The following is a 19,873-nucleotide window of genomic DNA, read 5'->3' as shown; positions in this document are numbered from 1 at the left end:
TTATTTACTTATGCTATTAGCATGTACAGCACTTTGTGAACTCTGGTTTTATGTTAAAGTGCTTTATAAATAAAGGTGGTATGGTATGGTACCGCGCAAAAGTCTTGAACCACCTCCTTTTGTTTCAAAGGAGTCAGACTTGTAATGATCACCTTCCGCTTGGAAGCGGAAGGTGATCTTTAGCAACGTTGTTTCCTTTCTTTCTATTTCCCGATATGCTCGTATAACTTAGAGAAAAGAGGGGTGGCGCAAGACTTTTGCACAGTACCGTTTGGCGTTGTTATTGGTCACTCAATGGCCTTCATAATGTGTTGATGTAAATAACAACATCCGGCCTAAAGTCGCTGACTTCAAAATAAAATGAAGTCCTTTTTTTAACACAGCGTTTAGCTTTTAGTTTGTCTGGTAAATCGAACTTACTACAACTACTACTACTATAATAATAATAATAATAATAATTATTATTATTATTATTATTGTTATTGTTATATTATTGTTATTATTGTTATAGTTTCCAAAGATTTCAATATCTATTCAGCTTCCCAGAGACCGTTGGTTTTTCAATACACAAAATAAGCAAATATTTTCCTTACAACAAAAATTAGCAAATGTTTATAAATATATATTTTCTATTCATCTGTAAGCTCATAGCTTGTAAATGTAAACCACCAATAAATAAACATGCAAGAGTTTATTCTGAAAACTCAAACCGGAAGTTCAGTTGATGTTTAACCTGCGGCTAAGCTAACTCCACCTGGCTGCTTGCTCCAGCTGTTTTTGTGGTCCAATACAGCATGTGTCAGCGGTAATAAGTCTCTGTAAGAAGACGGTGGACGAAGAGCGAAGTTTGAAGAATTTTTATTGCTTCCTGGACAAAATGCAGCAGTTTGTTCTTCGGCTGTTTTGCGGGACCCATAGATGCTGCTGCTGACGGAATAACAGAAGAGCCAGCCGCCCTCTGACCCGCCTCAGGTCCGCCTGGAAGCGCTGCTGTCAGTGGCTCTGCGGCAGTGACACGGTTTCTCGTCTGGGCTTTTCAGCTGTATGTATCTTATCTCGCTAAAGGCCCGAGAGCCGCGGCTCTAGCTTGTCTCCTCTTCCTGTGTTTAGGAAGGGCCGTGAACCCTCAGCTGAGTGTGGTTCATAATATCTGTGATCTAAAGCATCAGAGCTCATATTTCAGATGAGACTCAGACTCCAGCATGCTCGTTCAACTCTCACACCAAAGACTTGTTGATCTCATGAACTGTTACAGGTCCTGTACCAACATGAACGAATTTTCTTTATTACTGCGCAATAAATCAAACATCAGAGTCAAAGCTGAAGGGAATATCCTCAGATCTCTTGTTTTGTTTGACTCCAATAACTCCAAAGAGAACATTTCTTCCAGTTTTTCTTGAAAATAACTGAATCAGTTAAACAATGTGATGCATTATTTGAGTAACTTATTAATTAGTTAATAGTTGTGAGAGAATTACAGTAAAACCTGTGTGCGTGTGCTTTAGATGATGCCTTCCTGGGGGGATGTAATGGACAAATCCAGCCGAGTGTGTCGACCCCAGCGGATTAGCGAATCGTCTAAGGTCAGTGATATTATTGTTAAAGATTATGGCGTGGTCTGTAAAGTAGCTTCAGGTTAATCGACTAATAGTTTGAGACAGTTGTCTATCCAAAGTGCAGAGGATCTGGGGACTGTTTTCATCTAGGGCTGCCACAAACGATTATTTTGATACTTGACTAGTCACCGATTATTTTTGCGATTAGTCAACTAATCAAATCCATTGGACATAAAATGTACAGCTTATTGCACCAGCAGCATCTGCTCTTATATAACTATCATTACCTTCAGCTTTAAGTGTTTAAGGTATGTGCTAACTAAAAATAAAGACAAGATGATAGTTTATTAAATTTTAATGAAATTTGCAGATTGTTTCGGTGAAGTTTAATAAACTCCTTGCTATCTAAAATATAACAGGACACCGGAGTAAATTCTCGAGCATCTCACACTTCTGATAATCAGCTGTCTGCTTGACGTTTATTCAGCTGTGTAAAAACTATAACTTTAATCTCAGCCAAACCGATTTACTCAGGAACAAATACAAAAAAAAAAAAAGCCAAACAATAACATTTTGAAGTTATCTAAGTGACTTATATATCATGTTGAACCTGAGTAGCGAAAGACAGCGGTGGGTTTGAAAACTATTAGCCGGGAGTCCGGTGTTCTCACGGCTCTAGTTAGCCTAGCCCCCGGCTAGCTATCGAGCTAGTGGGTAACAGACGTCTCCGAAAACGTCGAAGCGCTTTTGAAAATATGTGGTGTCTTGATAAACTGAGCAGATATTTGAGGTTTACACAGCTACATTCTCGCCTGAAAATATGTTAAACGTTTATTTTGTGACCCAGAAAGAATAATAAGAGTAATATTAAAACTAACTAGCTGCCGCCATTGTTGTAAACTGAGCTGGGCTGCGCTATGAATTCTGGGACACAGCTTCTTCTTCTTCGAGGTTTAACGGCAGCTGGCATCCTTGTACATGCAGTGCTGCCATCTTCTGTTTCAGTCCGTTATTACACTCTTAAATCCTACTACTTGTTCCTGCGTCTTTTGTGATCTTACAAAGCTTCAAACGACGCGTCGACTATTAAATCAGTCGTCGACGATTTTGATAGTCGACGTAATCGTGACTAGTCGACTAATCGTGGCAGCCCTAAGTTCATCCCTCTGGTAAGTTGAGAAGTCAGCTCATTTCTAGCATGAGAGACAAAATCAGACAATGAAAATCTCAGCAGATCTCGCTCTACTGCTTGTACAGTAACACTGCGAGTGCCAAGAACTGAAGTTTGGCAGCAGTTGGTTTTATCTGGGGTGTGAATCAGGAGGAATGTGCAAAAGTAAGCAGACAAAAAGAAGAAGAAAGGCAGCCTGGTTCTTTTCAACAAGCCTTCTGAGGAGGCTGCTGGGAGCGGGCACACAGCTGTTTGGAGTAAAGAGTTGTGGTCAGGATGATGTTGTCTGTGTTTGCAGGTTTTCCGCTGGGTGGATCATGCCGCTGAAGTGCTGCAGGGCCTCAACGAGCAGCGGCAGCACGGCCAGTTCTGCGATGTGGTCCTCGTGGCTGAAGACGAGCGCGTCCCCGCTCACCGAGCCCTGCTGGCGGTCTCCAGCCGGTATTTCAATGCTATGTTTACTTTGGGCATGAAGGAGGAGCACCAGCAGGAGGTATGCAGGCAACGCTGTGAAAAAAGCTGTCAGATGTTTCATTGATGCTTCAGGAAATTAGCTTATTTATGTACGTAAAATAATATATTAAAAACAATGTGGATCATTTGTGGGAGCCTTTGTTTCTATCTTAGTTGTAGTGAAGTTGTAAATGGAATAGAGTACACGCATGTGTTCTTCCTATCTGCAGGTGGAGCTGGTCGGGATGTCCTTCATGGGTCTGAAGGCGGTGGTGGACTTCCTGTACAGCGGCGAGCTGCCACTGGACGGAGGAAACATTGACTATGTGCTGGAAGCTGCTCACCTCCTGCAGGTAAGAAACCAGCCAGCTGTTAGATTTAACGATGCAGGCCAAGCTGCAGCTTCTGGGGCTGATGCGGAAAAGGGCCAGAAACTGCACTTCCTCTGATGGCCACTTGGGGCTGATCCTAAAAGTGAGTCAATCTCAGTAGACTCCCATATTAAAAAATACTTTACAGCCTGGTACAAAAAATGGTTTTCATCTCCACGAGTAGTTTTCTCTTCATGAAAAATATACAGTAGGTGATTTTTTTTATAGCTCATCAGTTAAGGCTTAAAGTTAGAGGGGTGACCTGTTTGACTGAACTTCTCCTTTTGGAGCATTTAAACTAAATTATCAGGAAAATGGTAAGAATTTCTGTGTTTGTAGTGCGAAAGCTTTAATCACCTGTTTAACTGTTAAAAATCAATCGGTGGTGATAATTAATGTTACCTATAAAGACTCGTGCATTGTTCAGGTATGGCGAGCGGTGGATTTCTGCTGCCAGTTCCTGGAGACAGAGGTGAGCGAGGACAACTACCTGTACCTGCAGGAGCTGGCGCTGCTCTACAGCCTGGAGCGACTCAGCGCCTTCGTCGACCGCTTCATCCTCAAACATTTCTCCATGCTCTCTTTCACCCCGGACTTCCTGCGCGACATTCCTTTCCACAAACTCAACTCCTACCTCTCCAGTGGCCAGGTGAGTCGTTCTCGCCACGGCTCAGCAGGCGAGCTGAAATCAAAAGCACGGTTAGCATTCTGAGAGCCCCTTTCTTCACCGCCAGGTTCAGCACGACAGCGAGCAGGCGCTTCTCCAGGCCTCGCTGCAGTGGCTCAGCCAGATGCCCGAGCGGACCTCCCACGCCAGGCAGCTCCTCTCCCACATTCGGTTCCCTCTCATCCCGGTGGCAGACCTCATAAGCAGGGTGCTTCCAGATGTGCGAGCTCTGCTGCCCGAGGAGGCCGGCTGCGAGGCCCTGGTGGAGGAGGCGCTGGCATACCACGCCAGGACCAGCGCTCAACCACTCCTGCAAACTGGACGCACCACAGTGAGGGGGGGAGTGGAGAGACTGCTGCTCATTGGAGGAGAGGTACGGAAGCTGATTTCATGATTTCACGTGAGCATCATGTTAAACCTGCTTTAGATCTGATGTCTAAAATATAAAAACGTGTCTCCACTGCTGTCTGAAAAGTGAAACCTGGAAGCTTCACAGCAAGACTTCTCTTGTTTTTTGAGGTTTCCGAGCGTGGGGAGGAGCTTAGCGCTAGCGTTTCCTGTCTGGACGCTGAAACGGGGAGCTGGAAGGTGGAGACTGAGCTGCCGGCCCAGCGGAGCCACCACTGCCTGGCGGTCCTGGGAGGTTTCATCTTCACCGCCGGCGGGAGCTCGTCCAGGGACAACGGTGGAGACGCTGCCTGTAACCTTCTGTACAGATATGACCCCCGCCACAACCAGTGGACCAGGGTAGAGTGTAGAAAAGCCCCCTCCCTCCAGCCGCTTTGATAGTCTGAGGTCGTTTAGCAGCCCAGACTCACGAACGGCGTGTTTTTGCAGGGTGCCCCGATGAACCAGCGGCGAGTGGACTTCTACCTGGGGACCGTGGGAGAGTACCTGATCGCCGTGGGAGGGAGGAATGATACCGGAGCTTTGTCGTCAGTGGAGGTCTACTGCCCTGCTGAGGACTGCTGGTCCTACGTGGCAGGATTGCCCAGGTTACCGCTGACTCCGCCTCTTTGATGATAGCTGAGCTGCGTTTACACTCCACACATGTAACTGTTTGTGTCTTGCAGGCTTACTTACGGTCACGCTGGCACAGTCCACCGTGGCGTCGTCTACATCTCGGGCGGTCACAACTATCAGATCGGCCCATACCGCCGGGACGTCCTGAGCTACAATCCGTTGCGGGATGGCGACGTGTGGGTGGAACGCCAACCCATGTCTCTGGCCCGGGGCTGGCACTGCATGGCCTCCCTCGACAACCTAATCTACGCCATCGGAGGCAGCGACGACCACGAGGACACCTCGGAACGCTTCGACATCCTGCAGGTGGAGTCCTACGACCCACGCGGCGACCAGTGGACCAAGATTGCGCCGCTGCTGCTGCCCAACAGCGAGGCGGGGCTCGCCGTGTGGGCGGGTAGGATCTATGTTCTCGGGGGCTTCAGCTGGGAGAGCATGGCGTTCTCCAGAGCCACACAGGTGTACGACCTAGACAAGGGGGCGTGGTCCAGAGGGCCCGACCTGCCCAAATGCATAGCAGGGGCTTCGGCATGCGTGTGCACCGTGAAGCCTCCGCCGCTGTCAGCCTCGCCACAGAAGAAGATGGAGCCTGGGGTGAAGGGAAGTTTAGAGCCTTCGTAACAGCAGGGATGGACTTCACATGACTCTCATCCTCACCCAGAGGACAAAGTCAGAGCTGTAAGGAGGAAATCTTTCTGGAGCACACCGGTCAGATAAATGTTGACAGAAAGCTGCGTCATGTGATCGACAGTCTGTCCTGAATTTATATACATTTGTCTTCAGCACTGGACAGTTTGTCTGGCTTTGTGAAGTCATGAATCGAGGGCTTGCAGCAGCTCAGAAACCGTTATTCTGTACTACGACTGACACGGCGACCAGCAGATCCGCGGCTCTCCAGTCTGTTTACAGTGCAGGCCACAGAGTCAAGCTCAGCCACAATCCCAGCAGATCAGCTACTCTCAGCGGCAGCCAACACCTCCTCATGGTGCATCCTCTCTCTGAGTATGGATGCCGCTTTGCAACCCTCCTCCTTTTCTTGCTGCATCTGACTTAATCAGTGTTGTATCTGTCGCTGCCACTGACTGTCTCATAACTGCAAAGCTGTTTGGTGCTCTGTAGTTTCACTGAAATGTGGACTTTAAATAATGCGAGTGCAGCGCGTGGAACGAGACGTCAGTCGTCTGTTAATGAGCCTGATTTGTTGACATTTAAGCTGTCGACCACTAAAACAGATAAAACTGGTAATGCACGGTTAAGGTTCTGTAGAAGTTGTGTATTTGGGAAGAATCACAGATTTGATGATATTCCTCTAATGGAACAAATACAGGAAACAGAACGAGCTGCATTTAAAAGAGTTTTTTTTCATTCTTGCTTTTAGGATTAAACGTGAATGTTTTATAAAAGATGTCATCTCTGCCTTTGAAGCAAAAGCTGCATTCGTTACTACTGCATTTTTCAGAAGTATTCGTTTGTGCATTTGTACATTTTTTCTTTAATTAAAAAAAACATTAAAAAAGCAAAGCGAGCTTATCATTGGCTCTTATCATTCTAAACATTTCATCATTATTAGTAAACAGGACACTGGTGGATGCTCCAGCGCTGGTCGTTGTGGCGTCTTCGCTCTCAGGTGAAGGGGTAGTACGGGTGAGACTTGATTCTGAGAGACAAAAGAGCAATCGTTGGTTTGATGCTGGAGAATGCAGCTACAGCGGGAAGGTGGTTGACTTACTCTTCGATTGCACAGGCCTTCCACCCTCGGTTCAGTCCCTTCAGAGCACTCATGTCTTCTTCAGTCATACTGAAGTCAAAGATCTGCAGGGAAACCGACAACGAGGCTCTAAATATACTTACACTATACTCCTGAACTAAAACTATACAATTGCTGAGGCGCTGTCAACTGAAATTGAACTGGGGCCTTTTGTGTAATAACAATTTGTACCACACAATGGTGCAGCGAGTCAACCAGAGGGCCCGCCCCTTAGTGGTCGTTAAAAAGAATGCAGGTTTAATACGTCCACCGAGAAAATCGTGGTAAGCGTCTTTGTTTCACCAGAGCTACAATGGTTTCTTACTAGGGCTGCCACAAACGATTATTTTGATAGTCGACTAGTCAGATCATGCATCCATTGCATGTGTACAGCTTATTGCACCAGCAGCATCTGCTCTTATATAACTATCATTAGCTTACAGCTTTAAGTGTTTAAGGTCTGTGCTAACTAAAAATAAAGACAAGATGATAGTTTATTAAATTTTAATGACATTTGCAGATTGTTTCGGTGAAGTTTAATAAACTCCTTGCTATCTAAAATATAACAGGACACCGGAGTAAATTCTCCAGCATCTCACACTTCTGATAATCAGCTGTCTGCTTGACGTTTATTCAGCTGTGTAAAAACTATAACTTTAATCTCAGCCAAACCGATTTACTCAGGAACAAATAAAATACTAAAAAAAAAGCCAAACAATAACATTTTTAAGTTATCAAGTGACTTATATATGTTTAACCTGAGTAGCGAAAGGTGGCGGTGGGTTTGAAAACGATTTGCCGGGAGTCCGGTGCTCTCACAGCTCTAGTTAGCCTAGCCCCCGGCTAGCTATCAAGCTAGTGGGTAACAGACGTCTCCGAAAACGTCGGAGCGCTTTTGAAAATATGTGGTGTCTTGATAAACTGAGCAGATATTTGAGGTTTACACAGCTACATTCTCGCCTGAAAATATGTTGAACGTTTATTTTGTGACCCAGAAAGAATAATAAGAGTAATATTAAAACTAACTAGCTGCCGCCATTGTTGGAAACTGAGCTGGGCTGCGCTATGAATTCTGGGACACAGCTTCTTCTTCTTCTTCTTCGAGGTTTAACGGCAGCTGGCATCCTTGTACATGCAGTGCTGCCATCTTCTGTTTCAGTCCGTTATTACGGACTGAAACAGAAATCCTACTACTTATTCCTGCGGCTTTTGTGATCTTACAAAGCTTCAAACGACGTGTCGACTATTAAATCAGTCGTCGACGATTTTGATAGTCGACGTAATCGTGACTAGTCGACTAATCGTGGCAGCCCTATTTCTTACCTTTGTGTTTTCAAGGATGTGGTGAGGCTTTTCACTCTTGGGGATGACTACAACACCCTGCTGCACGTGGTACCTCAGCAGGACCTGAGAAAAGTTCACTGTTACTAACTAATGAGTGCACACACACACACACACACACACACACACACACACACACACACACACACACACACTTTATCAGCCTGACCTGTGCAGGACTGCGTTTGTGCTTCTTGGCGATATCAGCAATGACTGGGTCCTCCAGCAGCTTATATGGATCTGTGTCTTCTCTTAACCTGTGACAGGGAAGGATTTATGAAGACGGGTTAAGAGATGAACAAGGCCTCTGTTGGATGTAGCTATTAGCTACTGTTAGCTGCATGTATCTAAAAGATGCAGACCACAAAGAGACATAAAGTTAGCGCTACCAAATGGAAAGAGACAAACTAATATGGGGACACAAAAGAACCACTGAGATAAAATATATCTGCAACCTAAGAGGACCACACCATTATAAATAGTGCATGTGTTTATGTTTGTGCCATGAAAACCATCCTAAATATCAGGATATATTTACATCTATTTTTCTCTACCCCAATAGTCGAATTCCATAAAATAGTTTGCACTTCATCAAAATGAGATCCAGAGTCTGCACAGCACGTTTGTTATGACCTTTACTTCCTTACTCAGCCTTGGAGATATGTTATATATCTGTATATATAATAAAGGTTTCAAACATTTAAAGAACAAAAAGTTCTCCGTGTCTGTTTTTCTGATTTGGTTGTCGGTGTGGATCATGAGAAAGACCTCGTACAGTTCTGAGGGTCTCCCAGGTGAACCGAAGGGGCTGTAGGCAGTCAAGGCAATGTTCTTGGATTTGCAGAACTCTATCATATCTGTCTGGATCAGGTAAGGATGTAGCTCCACCTGTGGACGACATGTAAACGTACAACAGTCGAGTCGAGACTCTAAAATGTTTCAGTAGCTCACGATTTCTCACTTTACAGAAAACACGTGACATTACACCAAGAAAAACAACATGACACTGGAAGAATCTGCACAATCATAATAATTCAGCTCCTGACTGATTCACGAATGCAGGAAAACAAAGTCCAACTTTGAGCAACTAAATTGGAAAAAAAAAAGTTTACTAGTCCTTATTAATACGGCTTTCCAAAACTCCACACTGTCATAAGAAGTCAACTTAGTTCAGGGCTGATAGTGACTGCCTTAAACAGGACTGATTTCTGGAGAAACTGCAGTGGGATTGTTGTTGCTGCTGGACCAAGCCTGTTATTTGGTGGTTGGATAGGTCAGCTACAAAAGCTGATGGTGTTAGCAGCTGATACTTAAACTGTTAAAAGGCTTTAAAGAGTGAAATAAAAGTTTTTAGGCATCTTAGAGCCGATCCAATTGAATAACCCAATGATGACTTTATTTTCTTTTTTCGAAAATTCCACAAAACCTGAAGCACTTTTGTCTATTATGAATACCTTTATTACCACTAATCAGAGGGAATTGCACTTTTGTAATTCCCTCGGATTACTCCTCACCCCCTACCCAACCCTGTGGCTTGTCACGTACTCCAATGTTGTATTGTGGACATTTATGGGCTCTCTGTGCGGAGGAGTTTTTTCGTTTCCTGTTCTCATGCTGTCCTCCCATAGGTGCCCAGCATGAGTAGAGGTCTCTTTTTTTCCTCTTGTACTTTCCCATTGTTGTGTACTTTTTCAGTGTTTTTCTGTGGACAACCCTCCACTTTATTAATGGAAGTCCCTCAAGTCCCTCCGGTCACTGTCAGGAGGGACAGACTGTTGTCTGAGAGGACAAGGCAGAAATTTCAATGCAGCATATCTCCTTAACTTTAAATTGCTTCCATCTGTGTCATTAAAAAGCAGTTAAAGTGACCACGATGACTAGTTTCTATATACAGCTAGCTGAAAAAATAAGAGATGTTAAATCATTTATTACCCCCAAATTCTAGGAAAGTGTGTTACAGCAGTGATGCAAAATACAAAAAATGAAGAGCTCTGATTTAAAATAAATGCAGGGATTGTGATGTGAGGAGGCAAACAGCACTAATGAATTTCCTCAGCAGCAGTGTGCTAACACTGCAATGATCTGAACTTGTTCCTCACACACAAAGGACGAAGGCTATGTTGGTCTGGATAGGCTGAAAATGAAAGGAAATCCAAAACCACCAATCAGAGTGATCAATTTCAAATCAGCTATCAGTTTTGGAAAAGTTTTTTTTATGTATAACATATAATGGGATTGATTGTAACCATAGAAACAAACCTCTGGGAACATGCTACATCTTTGTACAAACACCAGTTAATTACAAAATGAACTAGGAGATGTTGTAGAGCTCGTGGAAACAAGCCTTCACAGCTTCAGCGAATGGACGCATCTGCAGTACCTGATTGACCGCAGGGGGAACCCTGCACAGAGCGAGGAGCCTCTCCAGCTGCAGGATGCTGAAGTTGGACACGCCGATGCTCTTTACTTTCCCCGAGGCTTGCAGTGCTTCCATCCCCTGCAAACACAAGACGACTTTTTACTATTTAGTTTGCCTGAAAAAAAATCTGCTAAATCTGTTAAATCACAGATAAAAATGTAAAAGATTCTATAAGAATTTAGTTAAATGATGTATGGAGCTGTAGTTATATGATTCACAGTTCACATCTGGGTCATAAGTATTTACTTTATCATTTATGGTTCATTTATCTGTCATTAACATTTACTCATATGATTATTCAGTGCTGTTATTCAAACAAGCATACAGACTGTATCTTCTTACCCTCCACACATCTACGTAGTCTACGTCAGAGGTCACTATCTTTCCATCCTTCCTTGGGAAAAGCTCATCGCCCATTTTCTGCAGTGAAATTAAAAGTCCATCAGACAGATGGCTCATCTTTCCCCACAGTGCACCCTCTTTCAGTTCTAAGGCTTTCATTCCTTTTTTTGAGCGGTGTATTTTTAAATACAACCTGACATGAACAACAAATGCTGACACATTACACCGTGTTGATTTAACAAAACCTAAGCCAGGATGCAGAAGCAGTATATGAAAAACTGCATCCAACGTTTCAGAAGCTCGTTCAGCTGCTTTTAGCAGCAATGACCAGATCGATGGGTAGTTCCTCCTCTAAGATCACTGCTGATATCTTTCCTCTTTGGCATTTGTTAAAACACACCTGAATATTCTAGACCAGCACACTTCCACAACGTCTTCTTTTACAGAGGTGCTCATGTTTGCTGATTTGGTTACCAGCACCTAGCTCCTGCTTAAACACTTAATTCCCATAGAAGCAGTAAGAATAATCTTATTTATTTATTTTTTGTTAAATAAAAACTTCCTTGAATAAATTTGCCTCAAATGTCTTTATTGTTAAAGTGAGTTTAACAGATGGATACTGCACTGGAGTCTCTGCTTTTATCTCCAATTTGCCTGAATGGGAATTGAATACAAGGTCGACTATTCCAGAAGATGAACTTATTCTTAAGTCAAAGCCAAATGAAGAATGGCAGAATAAAGGACAGTGAAACTGTCAGAATTTTAAATCTCTGCTCAACCTTTAGGCCAACAGGGAAATGCACAAGATAAAGATCCAGGTAGTCCAGCTGGAGATCACTCAGGGACTTATTGAGGCACACAGGGATGTCTTCTGGGGCATGATGGGTACACCACAGCTAGAAAAGTTAAAGCACAGCGAGATCAACATTAACATACAGCAGCGTGATGCATAAATCTGGGTACTTTGAAATAATAATTCAATTCATTTTTACAGACAAAGAAAACCCCAACAATCATATGACCCCCTATGAGCAAGTGCTTTGGCAAAAGTGGAAGGAAAAACTCCCTTTTAACAGGAAGAAACCTCCAGCAGAGCCAGGTTCAGGGAGGGGCGGGGCCATCTGCTGTGATTGGTTGGGGATAGAGGGGAGGAAGATGGGACAAAAGACATGCTGTGGAAGAGAGCTGGAGATTAATAATAACTAATGAAATATCAACTCAATGTGGGTCCAAAAAAAAGGTGACTGAAGAAGAAACACCCAATGCATCATGGGAATCCCCCAGCAGTCCACACCTATTGCAGCATAACTAAGGGAGGATTCAGGGTCACCTGGTCCAGCCCTAACTATATGCTTTAGCAAAAAGGAAAGTTTGAAGCCTAATCTTAAAAGTAGAGATAGTGTCTGTCTCCTGAATCCAAACTGGAAGCTGGTTCCACAGAAGAGGGGCCTGAAAACTGAAGGCTCTGCCTCCCATTCTACTTTTAAATACTCTAGGAACAACAAGTAGGCCTGCAGAGCGAGAGCGAAGTGCTCTAATAGGGTGATATGGTACTACAAGGTCATTAAGATAAGATGGGGCCTGATTATTTAAGACCTTGTATGTGAGGAGCAGGATTTTAAATTCTGGATTTAACAGGAAGCCAAAACAGGAGAAATATGCTCTCTCTTTCTAGTCCCTGTCAGGACTCTTGCTGCAGCATTTTGGATCAGCTGAAGACTTTTCAGGGAGTTTTTAGGACTTCCTGATAAAAATGAATTACAGTCGTCCAGCCTGGAAGTAATAAAAGCATGAACTAGTTTTTCAGCGTCACTCTGAGACAGGATATTTCTAATTTTAGAGATGTTGCACAAATGGAAGAACGCAGTCTTACATATTTGTTTAATATGTGCGTTGAAGAACATTTCTGGTCAATCAAACAGACAAAAAGGAAAAGAAAAAGATTGGAAAGAACAAATAAGAAGTTCGGACTCTTCCTCCTCATGCTATCCCACCTCTAACACCAACTTCTTTCCCACCTTGCTGACAATAAACATATCCTCACGTCGGATGACGCCCTGCTGCATCTTGGAGCGCAGAGCCTTTCCAATGTCCACCTCGTTTTGATAACTGTAGGCAGTGTCTATGTGGCGGTATCCAGCCGCGATGCCAGTCTCTACTGCGCCCTGGATCGAGGTCGAGGACAGATGAGAGGACTGCAACAAGCAGGACAGTAGAGTTAGTGTCTGCTAACCTTACTCTTGGTTCCTGGGCACATTTACACCAATGTAGAGAGAATTTATGTGAGATAGATGATACAACAGATAACACAAAGTTGAGAGGGTCAAAATAACATCACAGATGTGCATGAAGTCAAGCAGCACCATTGGTGACAGTCATGCTAATGTCTGATAGGCCTCTTCTCTGCAGGTCACTAAACTGAACTTCTCGACTGTGCTTTTATTGGCATTTTTCATTGATTATCTCACACATGATAGACCAATGGGTGACCTCACGCCACTGTGTGTCAGATACAGCAGGATGGAGGATCTGGATTGCCGCTTGATAGCAAAGTGGTGTGCAAATGTACATCAGTTGCTGATAACCATAGTTAATGGTTTAAGTGGCAAATCACATCATATAAGAATCATCAGTTTGCTTTGTAGAAATGTGTGTGTTGAGCCACTCGATGATGGCTGAGCTTGGTGTTTGCCTGATCTAAGGCGTTTTTGGATATGTGTTAAATCACATGTAAGGGAAAACTTTGATCCAGTGGCTTCATGTGTAATTATAAAGTTTGAATATTAAAGTTTTGAAACCACTGTTTGGATGCATGTGTCTTATTATTAAACTTGACTCTGCCACCTGAAAGAGTGATGATGTCTGCCAATCACAATCAAGTCACAAATATCACAAATATCAGTAAGTATGCCTTTAAATGCATGTGTTAGAAAGCATTAGTAAACATATAGTAACTCTTAACAATACATGAGAAAACACAGTAACACTGAGCAACTTCTCAAAGTTAAATGCAGATAAAGAAATGGGGCTACCTTCCATGTCCCGAGACCCAGCAGCGGCATTCGAGAGCCGTCATTCAGCTCAACGTTCCTGGCCACCTGTGTGTCCTCCACAGAGTACATTTTCCCCACCGTAAGAGAAAAACAACAAAAAAGCCGCTCAGTTCACAACCGCGCACTGTCACTTCTTCCTCTTCCCCCCTCAGAGTGCTTCTGCTGAGTCAGTGTCCTTCCTTTTTCTTTGCTGATTTTACTTTAGCTCATGTTTCTGACCTTCACTCACTCGGTTTTCTTCTCTTCCACCCACTCATTTCCTTTTCTTTCTGTGCTATCAGTCCACAAGTTAATTATTGGACAACATGCAGAGAACTTCACTAGCATGTAGTATTTATCTGTAAATAGTAAGTGAGGAGGAACGTGTTGCAAAGGTCACTTCTCCCATCGTGATAGCAATACAAACACGCATGCACACACATGCACCCACGCATGCACACACATGCACCTTGCCTTAGTTGCACTAAAAAAAATCTATTGTAATGTTCCCACTTCCACATTAGATGGCGATCTTGTGCAGCCACATTTTTTAAAATGAAAATTATATATATTTTACATTTCTTAAGTCATTTATTGTAAGTTCAGATTTTAATGTCATTTTGTATTTAATACAATTTGTCATCGTATTAATTCCTCACGTCTGTGCTTGTTTCTTGGTGGTTCTCTTATTTTAAAATTGCTTGTTGTATTTTTTTTACATTTATAATTTCACTTTTGGATTAAACTGATTTTATGACACCAACTTCATGTTTTAATGTAACTTTTGTTTTCATTTCATGATGTAATTTTTGTCTAATTACATTCGCTGTACCTGATATTTCAAACCCCAGGTTTCAATCCTGTTTCTAATCCGCCTCATAAAAGTTGTTTTTGGAAGAGTGGTCAGCATTTTCAGAAACTGATATCTGAGCCTGCATGCTAAAGAGCCTACAGCAGTTTCAGAGGTGTTCTTACGTTTACTCAGAATTTTAACACCTGACAGGTTTTTGGTGTTTTTGGTGGTGTTCAAGTAAATCAAACAAGTAGTTTCTGTTTTAAAGAGGCTCAAATGTTTGCTTGTTTCAATACGATGAAAACATCTGCTGTGCTTTTTGTTTTTACATGACTGCACCCCACATGGTTTCAGTTTGCTTTTTATGTTTTTCCTATTCAAAAACCCAAACCAAGCAATGCACCCAAGCTCTCGTTTGGCATGCAATTCTAATTTCTAAATGCTTTTTGGTTTAGTCTAACCCGATAAGCACAAAAAAAGGAATTCTTTTTAAACGCATGTTCTCATATGGGGACGATGGGTTTATTTTATGGCGTAAAGCAATAAAATCACCACAGTTTATGTTTAAAACACTTTATCGAGCAGAATGAAGTTTAATGTGTAGATAAGCCAAAATATAAAAACTCTGTTTTACACTGAGGTGTATTACATCTTACAAGCATCAACAATAATTATTATATGTGATATCATTTACTTACAAACAGCAATTATGAGCTAGCAATTATAAGTTACTGTGCTATATTTTTTATTGTAATAATATTATAATAACCGCATGATAAGACAGTTAAAGGCATGTAGGGTCAGGCATGTAACTATGAGCAATTTTTTTATAGCATCTCAGTGTAATTTTTATTGTCCAAAGGGAAGCTGAGGTCAAAATATGCGAACAGCTCACTCTGCGGTGGCAAGTTATAGACACATTTTTGTTCAAGGCCTCAGACAAAGACAAGGGACCTCGGTTTAAAATATTAGACTTTGACTAAATAATGAGTGTTTCTGTCAAATATAAATACACTGCATAAACTGAAAAAAAAAGCATTACACTAAAAGAACCAGATCCCCACATCCCATATCGTTTACAGAGTCAGGGGTGATGTGTGACAGAAGGCTAGCAGCAAGAGTGAAAGAGAAGGTTTGCAGGATGGTAGTGAGACCTGCTCTGATGTCGGGTTTACTGGAGGTGGGAGAACTGAAGACCATTAGATTCTCATCGAGAGTGACGAGGATGGAGAGGATTAGAAACGAATACATCAGAGGGACAGCTCAGGCTGAGCAGTTTGAAGAGACAAAGTCAGAGGCCCGAGGCTGAGATGGTTTACACACGTGCAGAGGAGGGAGAGTTGATATACTGGGCAAAAGATGATGAAGATGGAGCTGAGAGGCAGGAGGAAAAGAGGAAGACCTCAGAAAGGTTCATGGAAGTAGTGAAGGTGAACATGCAGAGGGCTGGTGTGACAGAGGAGGATGCTGGGGTAAGATGAAAGCAGATGATGCACTGTGGCGACCCCTAAAGGGAGCCGGAAGAAGAAAACTGCGTCCTTCTGCAGACTGTTTGTCTGATGCAGAAGGACACATTCGTGCATAGCCTTGAACACCAGGAACTATGTCCTGGTCTCACTAGATAACACTAACACTGAACTGTGCATAAACAGTCTGAAGCGGTAGAGGGCGCTGTGTAGCCTACGCAGTAAAAACGAGGAAGAAGAGGCGGAACCAACGTAAAACGAAGAAGGGGCACCAGGGTAACCATGGCTCAAGTTGACAGCGGAGCGAAACCACTACAAAATGCCATGAAAATGGCCAAAGCAGCAATACAGCTGGACGGAGGGAACAGACACAAGGTCAGTGAGCCCCGGGGGCCGACAGCACGAAGCGGACAGGAAGCGGCGGGTGGGGATGTAAACAGAGGGAGGGGGCGGAGGCTGTCAGTGGTTAGCCACATAACGTTAACCTGCTCGTTATTCTGTACATGCAAAACTACCTTTAATTAATAACGATATTTATTCACTGCTATCCGGAGACTCACCTCAGTGTTTTTGCTGCATTGTCATCAAGTTTATTTTACACGCATAGCAGTGTTTACGATGCGTTATAATAAAGAATATTTGCGTCTAAAAACAGAGACAAACCTGCCATTTTCACTCGTGTTATTCAAAACACGTCGAGCTAAAATATGCAGAGGAAACAAACACTCTTCTGTGGATTCTTTTTCATTTTCCCATCACACTGTGACCACCTGCGTGTGTCCCCCTGACCCGTCGAGGAGACCCTGAAGGTGGTCTGCACTCTGGTGTCTGCACCAAGATGTTTACAACAGATCTTTTAAGTCCTGTAAGCTCTTCAGTGGGACCTCCGTGGATCAGCCTCGTTTGTTCACATTTCACAGATGCTCCCATCTCAAGTCAACACTTTAAACTCGTTGTTTTGCTCCAAATCATTGCTGAACAGTTTCTGCTTTGTGACAGGGCGCATTATCCTGCTGAAAGAAGCTACAGCAGGGGAGTCCAACTCCAGGCCTCAAGGACCAGTGTCCTGCAGGTTTTAGATCTCACCCTGGGTCAACACACCTGAATCAAATGATTAGTTCATTACCAGGCCTCTAGAAAACCTCAAGACATGTTGAGGAGGTCATTTAGCTATTTGAATCAGCTGTGTTGGATCAAGGACACATCTAAAACCTGCAGGACACCGACCCTTGAGGCCTGGCATTCCCCATCCCTGGTCTACATGATCTGCAACCATGCTCATGTAGGCAGTACCTGTCAAAGTAACATCCACGTGGATCCAAGGTTTCCCAGCAGAACAGGCCAGCTGTCACTCACGCATGCATCAGTGAGCCTTGGCCACCCATCACCCTGTCGCTGTTCCTTCCTTGGACCACTTTGATAGATACTGTCCCCCGATCCCTGCAGACCAGGAACACCCCACAACAGCTTATTTGTTTTTAAATTTTAAAAATCAGAGAGCTGCTCTGGGTCACAATTTGGCCCTTCACTCAAATCTTCACATTTGCCCATTTTTCCTGCTTCTAACGTGACCTTTAAGGACAAAATGTTCACTTGCTCTGTGATATATCCCACCCACTAACACGTTCTTTGATGAAGAGATAATCAGTGTTATTCACTTCACCTGTCAGTGTTTATAGTTGTGATTGATCAGCGTATGTATTTTCCTCTATGGTGATGTTCTCAAACTCGGGTCCTTTACAGGAAGCCTGCGAGTTTGAGGGCTCTGCACAGAATCAAATATTTTCCTTGGAGTCTGTTTGTGTGCATGTGATATATTTTTCTATCGGCAGAACAAAATAAATGCTGTTGTTTATAGGTTTTGATTGGTTGGGTTGAGGTGACCATAGCTGGCAGTGACCTAATCTGTAGGCACTGTCACCTGTCTGTCTCTGTCTCGGTGTGAATTTAGACCCAGGACATCCTTTGTACTAGTTAAAGTGCAACTATGTTTCCTCTAAAAACAGACTATCCTCAGCACCACACGTAACCATTTTTGAGTCCAAAGCTGAACTGCTTTCCTGAGTTACAAAACTCTTTCTTTATCAAAGTTGGAGGGACTAAAAACTGCAACTAATGTGTTAATGCGATGCATGCCAGTGTGTGAGGCTATCAGTAGCCTGTGTACTTATAACAACTGATGGCCTGTTTGTGGTCTGTCTGCAGGAAGCTTACTGTGAATACCTCCGGACCATCAACTACATATCACACGCACTTTTGGAGGAAGCTGTTTCACAGAGTAAGAGCTGAAGGAAATGTGTGACTGATGATGAAGGAGCATAATGGTATAAAGTCTCTGCTCAGTTTACCTGTTAGTGTGCGAACAGTCCAGTGCTTGTTAAAGCAGACACTGAACACGGAGCATGAACCAGTTTACAAGCAGAACTACTCCTGACCGTTTCCTCTGTTCCTTTAATACTTTACGAGAAACAACCTCTGACAATACAGACGTACCGAAAGCTGCAGTTCCTGGAGCAATGCTTCCTCGAGTGAGTCAGGCCACAACTTCAGAGCAGGAAAAAGCATTGCTCACTTCCTGATCCAAAAATCAGTGCTGTTTGTTATTATCAAAGAATTCCTGCAGTCCCGCATTTCAGAACTCTTTAAAATGTTTGTATAGCAGTGGACTCGTAAGGCGCACGACATGTAAAAGTGGCAGCTCATTCAGAGTATGAAATGTAACTGTTTCTACGTCTTTGACGCTCAAAAATGGAACAAAAATGTTTCAGCATTTGTTATTCATGGACAGTGTTGGGTAAGTTACTTTAAAATAGTAACTTAGTTACATTACTAGTTACTTCTATCAAAAGTAACTCAGTTACTTCAAGTTACTCGTTACTTTCAAAGTAACTAGTTACTAGGGAAAGTAACTTTGGTTTTACTCAGAATTCTCTTGTTAATGTGTTGCTTCCATAACTTTGCCAGTCTTCTAGCTTGCTTACTTGCCACAAGTGCACTGTGCCACCTACCAATAGAAAGGAAAAGATAATGTGCATATTTCCACGAGAGAAATCCCACGCCTGGACTGTCGTTGACTGCCGCCATGATTCTAGCCTACGTCACAGCGTCATGTGCGCCTTTTACATCCAACACAAAAACTGCAGTCGTGGTGCTTTGATTGTACTCAGAACTCTGAAATTCTGCCTTCTGAGTAGGAAGATGTAGGTAACACCAGACTGCAGATGAGCTGCATACAGGGCTGGACTGGGACAAAAAATTGGACCGGGCGTTTTGACTAGAGACCGGCCCACCATCCATCCATTCACTTCCGCTTATCCTTTTCAGGGTCGCGGGGGGCGCTGGAGCCTATCCCAGCTGTCATAGGGCGAGAGGCGGGGTACACCCTGGACAGGTCGCCAGTCTGTCGCAGGGCCAACACAGAGGGACAGACAACCATTCGTGCTCACATTCACTCGCACATTCACACCTAGTGGCAATTTGGATTATCCAATT

General features: G+C 43.4%; 3 protein-coding genes across 5 annotated transcripts in view; 2 read left to right on the top strand and 1 right to left on the bottom strand.

The window, feature by feature from the left end:
* The first annotated feature begins 693 nt into the window (after positions 1-693).
* Positions 694-5,862, top strand: klhl36 (kelch-like family member 36). The gene is made up of 9 exons (XM_085165436.1): positions 694-1,042; positions 1,506-1,583; positions 3,026-3,220; positions 3,411-3,533; positions 3,979-4,200; positions 4,286-4,591; positions 4,738-4,965; positions 5,056-5,213; positions 5,292-5,862. Exons 2-9 carry the CDS (start codon positions 1,506-1,508, stop codon positions 5,860-5,862), a joined length of 1,881 nt encoding a protein of 626 aa, XP_085021562.1. The 5' UTR covers positions 694-1,042.
* LOC146513458 (aldo-keto reductase family 1 member B1) lies at positions 2,384-14,504 on the bottom strand. Its single transcript, XM_085165450.1, has 10 exons — positions 14,123-14,504; positions 13,109-13,285; positions 11,870-11,986; positions 11,091-11,168; positions 10,710-10,826; positions 9,105-9,217; positions 8,499-8,586; positions 8,312-8,395; positions 6,971-7,053; positions 2,384-6,898 (listed from the first exon to the last, which is right to left on the bottom strand). Exons 1-10 carry the CDS (start codon positions 14,210-14,212, stop codon positions 6,865-6,867), a joined length of 981 nt encoding a protein of 326 aa, XP_085021576.1. The 5' UTR covers positions 14,213-14,504; the 3' UTR covers positions 2,384-6,864.
* A 2,054-nt stretch (positions 14,505-16,558) lies between these two features.
* The window catches only part of vps9d1 (VPS9 domain containing 1), a 50,768-nt gene continuing 47,453 nt past the window's right edge, over positions 16,559-19,873 (top strand). The window contains exons 1-2 of one of the 3 annotated variants that reach the window (XM_085165434.1): positions 16,559-16,756; positions 18,587-18,659. In XM_085165434.1, the coding sequence (XP_085021560.1) occupies positions 16,664-16,756; positions 18,587-18,659 (166 nt within the window). In that variant the 5' untranslated portion in view covers positions 16,559-16,663. The remainder of the gene's footprint in view (positions 16,757-18,586; positions 18,660-19,873) is intronic. The other 2 variants (XM_085165435.1, XM_085165433.1) reach the window with 2 other exon arrangements.

Source organism: Neolamprologus multifasciatus, chromosome 7, assembly GCF_963576455.1.
Source record: "Neolamprologus multifasciatus chromosome 7, fNeoMul1.2, whole genome shotgun sequence".
Classification (NCBI taxonomy): Eukaryota; Metazoa; Chordata; class Actinopteri; order Cichliformes; family Cichlidae; genus Neolamprologus; species Neolamprologus multifasciatus.
The sequence above is the reverse complement of the archived record's forward strand: the minus strand, read 5'-3'. Positions and strand labels throughout refer to the sequence as shown.